The sequence below is a fragment of the Gekko japonicus genome, unplaced genomic scaffold (genome assembly GCF_001447785.1).
Source record: "Gekko japonicus isolate JY-2015 unplaced genomic scaffold, Gekko_japonicus_V1.1 scaffold3687, whole genome shotgun sequence".
Lineage (NCBI taxonomy): Eukaryota > Metazoa > Chordata > Lepidosauria > Squamata > Gekkonidae > Gekko > Gekko japonicus.
The window spans coordinates 23,976-35,024 of record NW_015171006.1 but is presented as its reverse complement, the minus strand read 5'-3'; the positions used below and the strand labels follow the sequence as shown (position 1 = coordinate 35,024).

The 11,049-nt window shown below is 53.3% G+C and overlaps 1 protein-coding gene across 1 annotated transcript in view; it reads left to right on the top strand.

Moving 5' to 3' along the window:
- The window catches only part of FLNC (filamin C), a 96,550-nt gene that overhangs the window by 80,523 nt on the left and 4,978 nt on the right, over nucleotides 1-11,049 (top strand). The window contains exons 38-43 of the mRNA XM_015419014.1: nucleotides 4,326-4,595; nucleotides 5,390-5,527; nucleotides 6,456-6,571; nucleotides 7,739-7,871; nucleotides 9,206-9,382; nucleotides 10,280-10,498. Of these exons, the coding sequence (XP_015274500.1) occupies nucleotides 4,326-4,595; nucleotides 5,390-5,527; nucleotides 6,456-6,571; nucleotides 7,739-7,871; nucleotides 9,206-9,382; nucleotides 10,280-10,498 (1,053 nt within the window). The remainder of the gene's footprint in view (nucleotides 1-4,325; nucleotides 4,596-5,389; nucleotides 5,528-6,455; nucleotides 6,572-7,738; nucleotides 7,872-9,205; nucleotides 9,383-10,279; nucleotides 10,499-11,049) is intronic.

Sequence of the window (11,049 nt, the reverse complement as noted above, 5' to 3'; positions counted from 1 at the left end):
GAAGGGAACGCACAGATCTGCTCTCACAGAGGAGGGAGAGCTTGTACTTGAAGGCGGGCCGGGGGCCCCCTCTGCAACTTACCTGGCTGCTTCTTGCTCTGACTGAGGGCTGCTGGGAGCAGGGGGCGGGGCTTGTTGCATGTCCGGGGTTGCCACGCAGAGGCAGACAATGGAAAGCCACCTCTGCTGATCTCTTCCCTGGTCTAATTGGCCCAGGCTAGCCTGATCTCATCGGATCTCGGAAGATAAGCAGGGTCGGTCCTGCTTAGCCCTTGGATGGGAGACAAGGGCCAAACACCTCTGAATGTCTCGTGTCTTGAAAACCCTACAGGGTCGCCACAGGTCGACCACAACTGGCCTGCACTTTCCACCATTTAGATATTTCTGCCTTGCCTAATGCAGAGTTGAGGCGGCTTGCCATCTTAACATTTAGAAAACAATATCGAAAAACTTCTGGGGCTGTGCGCAATGCTCCCTCTAAGCTGCGGAGTCTTGTGAGCCAAAATTCTACTTTGTGAGCTCCTGGCATTAAAAGTGGTGAGCGAGCGATTTGGCTGCTGCATCAGTGAGTTTGCTCTGGAGCCCTCCTTCCCGAGCGAAGACAAAAATGTGTGAGCCGGAAGCTAAAAAAACCGTGAGCTAGCTCACTCTAACTCAGCTTAGAGGGAACACTGGTTGTGCGGTTGATGGGCTGGCCAGTTTGCACAACGGAGCGCGCAGAGCGATCCAGATCCGTCTGAGCTTGCTGGGGAAGCCGATCTGTCTGGCAAAGCAGCTTCCCTGGAGCTGCCAAGTTCAGCTATTGGAAAGTATCCTTGAATTGGCAGTAACAGGAGATTAAGGATTGTTCGAAGAAGGTGAAACTCGGGAGCTCAGATTTTTGAAGCAAGAAGGTGATTGTGTGGCCAGGTATTCCTTGTTCACATGGGAAGTCCAGTAGCGCCTTCGAGACGGACAAAATTTTCTAGGGCAACTGTCCCCCAATGTGGTGCCCCGGGGCGCCGGGGTACCTACCTTTCCTGCTGCCTGCCAATGTCTTTAGAAAGCGGGTGAGGCTTTTGCCCAGCAAGGCTTCTGATTGGCCACTAGAGTTTTGGGTGGCTGTGCGGATTTTTTAAAAAGTCGCTTTGGCAGAAGCTGCCAGCACAGTACAAGGCTCTTCACAGCGTTAGTGTGTGTCTGCATGCAAGAAAATATATATTTTTAAAAATACGATTGTTTTAAAAGGCATGCTCTTAAACAAAGCTTCGGCCCGAAATGCTGAAGAATTACGATTAGGGTTAGGCGTAACCTCACACTCTGACATGTTGTGGTTGGCTCCGCCTCCAGCGGCAGACATTTTGTGGCAGGATTCCAAAGGTGACCAGAGGCTCAGAAAGCTTGGGGACTCCTCGCCAGTTTGGTGCAGTGGTTAAGTGTGCAGTGTAATCTGGGAGAACCGGGTTTGATTCCCCCACTCCTCCACTTGCACCTGCTGGATGACCTTGGGCAAGCCATAGTTCTGACATGAGCTGTTCTTGAAAAAGAGCAGTTTCTGTCAGAGCTCTCTCAGTCTCACCTACCTCATGGGGTGCCTGGTGTGGGGAGGGGGAAGGGAAAGGAGTTTGTGACCCGCTCTGAGACACCTTTGGGTAGTGAAGGGTGGGGTATAAATCCAATCTCCTCTTCTTCTTCCCCTCCCCACAACAGACACCCTGTGAGGTAGGTGGGGCTGAGAGAGCTATGTCAAGGACTGCCTGTGAGAGAACAGCTCCAAGAGCACCAGTTTGGTGTAGTGGTTAAGTGTGCGGACTCTAATCTGGGAGAATTGGGTTTGATTCCCCCACTCCTCCCCCACTTCCCCCACTTGCACCTGCTGGATGACCTTGGGCAAGCCATAGTTCTGGCAGAGCTGTTCTTGAAAAAGAGCCATTTCTGTCAGAACTCTCTCAGCCCCACCTACCTCACAGGGTGTCTGTTGTGGGGAGGGGGAAGGAAAGGAGTTTGTAAGCCGCTCTGAGACTCCTTTGGGTAGTGAAGGGCCATGGGGTATAAATCCATTCTTCTTCTTCTTCTTCTTCTTCTTCTTCTTCTTCTTCTTCTTCTTCTTCTTCTTCTTCTTCTTCTATATAATAGTATCCACCAAAGTCCACTTTTACTAATAAATGTTTATACCCTGGAAAATGTTGGTCGTCTCTGAAAGTGCTACTGGTCTCAAATTTTGTTCTGTTACTAGAAACTAACATGGGTGGCTACTTACTTGAAAACGGCTTAATTGTGTGTGTTTCTGTGTGTGTGTGTATAGCATAACAATGAGTTGTATGCACACGTGTGTTCATGTCTGTGCTGGTGGGGACGTCTCTCTAGGACTTTAGAGCAAAATTTGAGTCGAGGGGCACCTTGAAGACCAACAAAGTTTAATGCTAGGTTTAAACGTTTGTGTGCGTGCACACTTCATCAGATACCATGCATGCACAGGAAAGCTTCTACCCAGAATTCAACTTTGTTGGTCTTAAAGTTGCCACTGGACTCAGACTTTGTTCTGTTGCTTCAGACCAACACGGCTGCCCCACCTGAGTCTAGAATTCTACTTATTTTCTTACTGGCTGTTCTAAAGCAGCGGATACTCTGTGGGGAAAAGAATGGGCTCCGAATGAATTATGCGGATGCGTGACGTTTGCACAGGTCTGCATTGCGGGCCCTTTATTCCAACGGCAGCATCGACCCTTTTGCCATAGTTCTGAATATTTTTGGGAAGTGGTAAGGGGGCTCAGGTGTGGAGGCAAGAGCGACCCACATTTGGAGCTATGGAACTGGGGGGGGACTGGACAAAAGGCCCCCAGCGAGGCAGCGACCTAGGGTTGCCAACTCAGGGGGGGGATTTCTGGAGATTTTGACGTGGATCCTGGGGAGGGCAGAGACTTCAGGGGGATATATATATCAGCATTGATTTCACTCTCCCCCAAAAAGCCATTTTCTCCAGATCCACTGATGTTTGTGGTCTGAAAATCAGTTGTAATTCCAGGGGATCTCCAGTCCCCACCTGGAGGTTGGCAAGTTTTCCCTCTAAGCTGTGGAGTCTTGTGAGCAAAAATTCTACTTTGTGAGCGACTGGCATTAAAGTTGTGAGCAAGCGATTTGGCTACTGTATAAGTCAGTTTGCTCTGGAGCCCTCCTTCCTGAACTAAGAAAAAAATATGTGAACCGGAGGCTAAAAATCTGTGACCTAGCTCATACTAACTCAGCTTAGAGGGAACACTGTTGGCAACCCTAAAGTCTAGAACCGCTGTGGCAAAGAAGTGCCCTCTTGTTCTGAAGCCTTCTGGAAACGGCACCTGTTGATTTTCTGTGCAGCCACGAGGACTAGAAACTTCCGTTTTAAACAAATGATTTACGGAATCCGCTAGGGTTGCCGGCTCCAGGTTGGGGATTTCCTGGAGATTTGGGGTTGAGCCTGGGGAGGGTGGGGTGGGGAGAGATCAGACTTCAGCATGGGGGGGAGGGGGGTCAAAGGTCACCACCAATGCTCCCTCTAAGCCAGTGATGGCGAACCTTTTAAAGACCGTGTGCCCAAACTGTGACCCAAAACCCACTTATTTATCGCGAAGTGCCAACATGGCAATTTAACCTGAATACTGAGGTTTTACTTTAGAAAAAAACAACTCATACATTAACTTAAGATGATCCAAACAATGTAAGGAAAGCAATCCCAAATGCTTTCATTTATTTAAAATTATTTGGCAGAGAAGTCGACACTTTAATGATGGTCTGGGCCTGGCTGGGGCGATGGCACGCGTGCCCACAGAGAGGGCTCTGAGTGCCACCTCTGGCACCCGTGCCCTAGGTTCGCCACCACTGCCATAGAGTCTGTCCTCCAAAGCAGCCATTTTCTCCAGGGGAACTGATCCCTGTTGACTGGAGATCTGTGGGAATCAACACTCCCTCTAAACCGTGGAGTCTTGTGAGCAAAAATTCAACTTTGGGAGCTCCTGGCATTAAAGTTGTGAGCGAGCGATTGGGCCGCTGCATAAATTAGTTTGCTCTGGAGCCCTCCTTCCCGAGCTAAGACAAAAATGTGTGAGCCGGAGGCTAAAAAACCGTGCGCTAGCTCACACTGACTCAGCTTAGAGGGACCACTGGTTGTAAATCCAGGAGATCCCCAGGCCCCACCTGGAGGCTGGCAACCCTAGCATCCTTGACACTTGATCAAAGCATCGGGTGGCTCCGTTTGGTTGAACTGTGGGGCTGTCTTGGAAGATGCTCTGGATTGGCTGAGCCTTCGGGTTGGGCCAGCCCATTTGCTGTTGATTGGCTGACTGTCCTGTTCCTCTGTGTTCATGGTACAGGTGAGGCGGGCTTACAGGCCATGACCGCCCAGGTGACCAGCCCCTCGGGAAAGATGGCAGAGGCAGAAATCATCGAGGGAGAGGACAGCGCCTACTCCGTCCGCTTCGTGCCCCAAGAAATGGGCCCCCATACCGTGGCCGTCAAGTACCGTGGCCAGCACGTGCCGGGCAGTCCCTTCCAATTCACAGTGGGGCCGCTGGGAGAAGGGGGCGCCCACAAGGTGCGGGCGGGAGGCACCGGCTTGGAGAGGGGCGTCGCTGGAGTGCCAGGTAAGGGCTCTGTGTTAGAAGCGAAGACTACAAGTATTAAGAGGCTAGAAAATATGAATGCATACCTTCCAATACACTGGCGCTTTTACACACGCTGACTAGTGCATTTCCGATCTACTTTTGATGCACTTTGCAAGTGGATCGTGCTGTGTGAAGTGCCAAAAATCCAATGCACTTTCAATCTACTTTCAATGCCCTTTTGCCACTGGATTGTACTGTGTGAAATGGCAAAATCCAATGCACTTTCAATCCACTTTCAGTGCGCGGACTCTAATCTGGGAGAACCGGGTTTGATTCCCCACACCTCCACTCGCAGCTGCTGGATGACCTTGGGCAAACCATCGTTCTGTCAGAGCTGTTCTCTCCAGGGCAGTTCTGGAAAGAGCTCTCTCAGCCCTGCCTACCTCACAGGGTGTCTGTTGTGGGGAGGGGAAGGGAAAGGAGTTTGTAAGCCGCTTTGAGACTCCGAGTGAAGGGCGGGGTATAAATCCAATCTCCTCCTCCTCCTCCTCCTCCTTCCATGACCAACCTGTCCCACAAAGACCTACAGAGAAGAAAATCCAGACTAGAACCCAGGGCAGGAGAGCGTGGGCTCCAAGTGGGACCCTAATTTTTGTCTCCATGGGGGGGGGACACCCTCTTTGGGTGGAAAGGCAGCCTAGAAATGCATTAAATAAACCACTAGATTAAAAAATCTTGGCTGCGGCCATTTTGGCCTGCCCGGTAAGAGAAGAGCAGAGGCGCTGGGGTTTCCCTGGGGCCTGCACTGACTGTCCCCCCTTCTCTCCGCCCAGCCGAGTTCAGCATCTGGACCCGGGAGGCGGGCGCTGGCGGCCTGTCCATCGCGGTCGAGGGCCCCAGCAAGGCGGAGATCGCCTTTGAGGACAGGAAAGACGGCTCCTGCGGCGTCTCCTACATTGTCCAAGAAGCAGGTAGGATGGGAGCTTCGGGCCGGGAGGCTGGCGGACGTGGGTCTGGTTCTGGGGTTTGGAGGATCCCAGGCAGAGCACACCCACCAGGGGTCATTTCGTAGGAAAAGAGGTGCAGGAGCTCATTAGCATAACTCATCAGCATAACTTGTTTGCATATGCCACACCCCCTGACATCACCGGAAGTGTGTCAGAAGGCAACACCCACCGCTGAGGTGCCACTGGACTGTTTTGGATTGCTAGCTATTGGACGGGGGCGAGGTGGGCACGTGCAGATCTGTCCTCGCAGAGGAGGGAGAGCTTGTACCTGAATAAAACTTGATCTTAAAGGTGCCACTGGACTGTTTTGGACCCCGGGGGGGGGGGAGCTCTGCAACTTACCTGGCTGCTTCTTGCTCTGACTGAGGGCTTCTGGGAGCAGGGAGTGGGGCTTGTTGCATGTGCCTGCCCCCTGGGCTCTTTACTGCCGGAGCTCCGCTCCTGTGCGCTCCCGTAGGAAATGACCCCTGATGCCCAGGGTCCTCTCTCCTCCTCCTCCAACTCCCACCAGGACTGCCACTCATCCCTTTCTTCCCGCCCACCCACATCCCCACCCACCGGAGTGTCCTTCTCGTGGACTGCACGTCCTTTCCCTGACGGGACTGGGTGGTGGGTGGAATACATCACTAGGCCTGCCCCAGGGGGGACGGGGGACGACCATCATCATACACCGCCTGCGTGTCTTTCCCTGGTGGCAGTTCCCTCAGTGTCTTTCCCTGGTGGCAGTTCCCTCAGTGTATGTTTACGCCAGCCCCGGGGGGGACACATTCATTCCTGCCGACCAGGAAGGGCCCCAGAAACAGTTTGTGGCACTGTCTCGCCAACCCAATCGATGGCTGGCTCGATGTGGGCTTCCTTCGGTGACCGTGGCCCTCTCTCTCCCCTCCCCCAGGTGACTACGAGGTATCTATCAAATTCAACGATGAGCACATCCCCGACAGTCCCTTTGTGGTCCCGGTGGCTTCACTCTCGGACGACGCTCACCGCCTGACCGTCACAAGCCTCCAGGTACCAGCTGGCCCAGTCCGGCGCCCCCTGCAGGGTGGGGGAGTTGTCGAGTCTTCGAATACCGCTGCTAACAACGAGGAGCGGAAAGGGAGGGTTCGGGTCATTGTTCCATTTCCCCAGGACAAGGAAGTGATGGTAGGCTTGTAGCTACGGTGGGGCTTTTCTGGGCTCTGCCTCCTTTCTTCAAGGGGGATTGGATTGCTTTTTCCAATCATTTCTGAACATATTTTTTTGAAGGCGTGGGCTCCTTTAAGCAGAGTGGGGAGCTGTAGTTGACTAATTCCCACACTGAGCAAGGGGGTTGGAGTAGGTGACCTCTAGGATCCCTTCTAACCACTGTTCCCTCTAAGCTGAGTTAGTGTGAGCTAGCTCACAGTTCTTTAGACTCCGGCTCACAGCTTTTTGTCTCATCTCAAGAAGGATGGCTCCAGAGCAAACTAATTTATGCAGTAGCCAAATTGCTCGCTCACAACTTTAATGCCAGCAGCTCACAAAGTAGAATTTGTGCTCGCAAGACTCCACGGCTTAGAGGGAACACTGCTTCTAACTGCGTCCAGAAACTGGTCTCCTTTCAGAAAGTTCACCCGGAGTCTCAGAGGGGCTTACAAACGCCTTTCCCTTCCCCTCCCCACAACAGACATCCTGTGAGGTAGGCGGGGCTGAGAGAGCTCTGACAGAAATGGCTCTTTTTCAAGGACAGCTCTTGTCAGAACTACGGCTTGCCCAAGGTCATCCAACCAGGTGCAAGTGGAGGAGTGAGGAATCAAACCCGGTTCTCCCAGATTAGAGTCCGCGCACTTAACCACTACACCAAACTGGCTCTATGGCAGAAGTTATTTTGACCCAAATTAGTAGAAGTTATTTTTTGCCCAAATACCAGAGCGCTCCTGTGTTGCTAGCCACGTGAGAACACCACTTCCTGTGTGCACCAGAAATGACATTGGTGCGTTGCCAGTGACACAGGCCAAGGCCTCGTTTTCCTGCCAGTCCGTCTCCTGCTGGCCAGCTGATCAGCACTGGGGAAGGGGCCCTGATGCCGGGGATCCCCCGCCCCTGCTGGGGGCCTGGCGACCCTAGCGACCTGTTGCATCCTGGGAATCGGTTGCTTCCTTTCCCCATTTCCCATCTGCGGTTCTGAGAGCCCTCCCCTTTTCTGTTCGTCTGCAGGAGACCGGCTTGAAGGTGAACCAGCCGGCTTCCTTTGCCGTGCAGCTGAACGGGGCACGTGGCGTGATCGACGCGAAGGTGCACACGCCGTCAGGGCTGGTGGAGGAGTGCTACGTCTCGGAGCTGGACAGTGGTGAGTAGCGGGCGGAGCAGGGCATAAGAACATAAGAACATAAGAGATGCCAATGTTGGATCAGGCCAAAGGCCCATCCAGTCCAACACTCTGTGTCACACAGTGGCCAGAAATACCAGTGCCATCAGGAGGTCCACCAGTGGGGCCAGGACACTAGAAGACCTCCCACTGTTGACCCCCTCCCCAAGCACCAAGAATACAGAGCATCCCTTGCCCCAGTCTGAGAGTTCCTATCTATACCTTGTGGCTCATAGCCGCTGATGGACCTCTGCTCCATATGCTTATCTAATTCCCTTTTGAAGCCGTCCATGCTTGTAGCCGCCACCACTTCCTGTGGCAGTGAATTCCATGTGCTAATCACTCTTTGGGTGAAGAAGGACTTCCTTTTATCCCTTCTAACCCGACCGCTCAGCAATTTCATGGAGTGCCCAGGAGTTCTTGTATTGTGAGAAAGGGAGAAAAGTACCTCTTTCTCTACCTGCTCTTTCCCATGCATAATCTTATCAACCTCAATCATGTCACCCCTCAGTCGCCGTTTCTCCAAGCTAAAGAGCCCTAAGCGCCTTAACCTTTCCTCATAGGGAAAGTGTTCCAACCCTTCTATCATTCGAGTTGCCCTTTTCTGCACTTTTCCCAAAGCTATAATATCCTTTTAAAGGTGTGGTGACCAGAATTGCACACAGTATTCCAGATGAGGTCGCACCATTGATTTATATAGGGGCATTAGCCCCACACGTCTGCAGAAGGAGAGATAGGAGAGCTCAGTTCTTTGCATGAAAGGAGGCTACTTGGAGTCTGACGGCGCAACAGGAAAGCTCTGTGCCGTGTCCTCTACAAAAGGGAAGTAGCCAGTGAAAGAGACCCAGCTACCGGGGCCCGACCCATTCCATCCACGATTGAAAGAACTCGGCTGGGCTGAGAGGCTCCCTGGGGCCTCGGAGTACTGCTAACGATTCAAGGAGAAATATCCCGGGTTAGATTTCTTGGTTTCTGCACGTCCCCAATGCCGGATTTTTAGAAAAGGTTGGGGAACCCACGGCAGAGCCCCAGAGCCAGCCCCGGAAATTGTTTCCAGGCTTGGGGCTTAATGTTTTCATCTTCCACAAGAGCGGGTTGCATCCAACCAACCTTTTCTGCTTTTGAAAAAGGGAGAAGGGGTGCCTCCCTTGACCACCGCGCCCTCCCCCCCCAAGCTGAGCTAAGAATCTTGGGATCTGCATTGGCCAAAGCCCATGTGGGAAGGGGGACTGTCGCAAAGAGGACGCTTAGGTGAGTTGGGAGTGGGGAAGACAGTGTGCGGATCCATGATGCATCTGGCTTTCCTCCTTCCCTAGACAAGTACGCCATCCGCTTCATCCCCCATGAGAACGGCGTCCACTCCATCGACGTCAGGTTCAACGGCAGACACATCCCAGGCAGCCCGTTCAAGATCCGTGTCGGGGAGCAGAGCCAGGCAGGCGACCCGGGTCTCGTCACGGCCTACGGCCCAGGGCTGGAGGGCGGAACCACAGGTAAGCCCCTCCCCTTCTGCTTGGGAAAGGAGATGTCCCTTGAAGTGGTCTCCCGTACATTGATTTGCCACAGGCAGTCTTTGTCCCAGAAGGCCATAATCCTTTGCAACTGGTACATGGATCGTAAGAACAAAAGAGAAGCCAATGTTGGATCAGGCCGGTGGCCCATCCAGTCCAACACTCTGTGTCACACAGTGGCCAAAACTCAGGTGCCTTCAGGAGGCCCAGCAGTGGGGCCGGAACCCTCCAAGCACCAAGGAGACAGAGCATCACTGCTCCAGACATAAGAGCATAAAAGAAGCTAATGTTGGATCAGGCCAATGCCCCCTCCAGTCCAACACCCTATGTCACACAGTGGCCAAAAACATCAGGTGCCATCAGGAGGTCCATCAGTGGGGCCAGGAAACCAGAAGCCCTCCCACTGTTGCCCCCCCCAAGCACCAAGAATACAGAGCATCCCTTGCCCCAGACCGAGAGTTAAGAACATAAAAGAAGCCAATTGTGGATGAAGCCAATGGCCCATCCAGTCCAACACTCTGTGTCACACAGTGGCCAAAAACACCAGGGGCCAAAAATACCAGAGGCCCTCAGGAGGTCCACCAGTGGGGCCGGGACACTAGGAGCCCTCCCACTGTGCCCCCCCCCAAGCACCAAGAATACAGAGCATCCCTTGCCCCAGACATAAGAGAAGCCAATTTTGGATCAGGCCAATGGCCCGTCCAGTCCAACACCCCTGTGTCCCATAGGGGCCAAAATACCGGTGGCCCTCAGGAGGTCCACCGGCGTAGCCAGAATTCCAGAAGCCCTCCCACTGTGCCCCCCCCAAACCACCAAACAGACAGAGCATCACTCCCTTATAGCTCCCCCCTTTCTAACGTCCCGTCTTTCTTCCGACAGGCGTCTCCTCGGAGTTCTTCGTCAAGACGCGGAACGCCGGATCAGGCGCCCTCTCGGTCACCATCGACGGGCCCTCCAAGGTGCAGATGGACTGCCAGGAGTGCCCCGAGGGCCACAAGGTCACCTACATGCCCATGGCCCCAGGCAACTACCTCATCTCCATTAAGTATGGGGGGCCCCAGCACGTCGTGGGCAGCCCCTTCAAGGCCAAGGTCACAGGTAAGTGGAGAACTGGGCAGCGGTGGCGGTGGTAACGCTTGACCGTGTGTGTGTCACGGCAGGGCCAGGGGGTGTGTCGCAAGCAAGCAAAAGTCCAGGAACAGTCCGAGGTCAAGCCGAGCAAAGCAGGCAGCAAGGTTCAAACAGGTTTAAATCACAGTCCAAATGCAGGGTCAGACATACCAGAGTTTCAAGTCCATAAATCACAACGATACCGGAGGAGTCAGAGACGAACGCAGGGTCAACGAAGCCGAGGGTCAGAAGCCGAAGATCAAGCCGATAAGAATTCCACAAGGTCTGGAGCAGAGATACAAGGATTCAGGTCCTGTCAAACAACGTTTGCTAGCACAAATGCCTGCCAGCAACAGACTTGCAGATATACAGTGCTAGCTAATTAACTCATTAGCTAGCCGGGAGCGAGGTCAGGATCCTGTCAATATTCAGGGCTAAGAGATCTTCTGGCACGCATGCGTGCGTTCTGTCTTCGCTCTCTCAGCTGCTGTCTCCGTAAATTCCGGAGCCTGGTTACAGGTGGTGGTGAGTCTGATGAC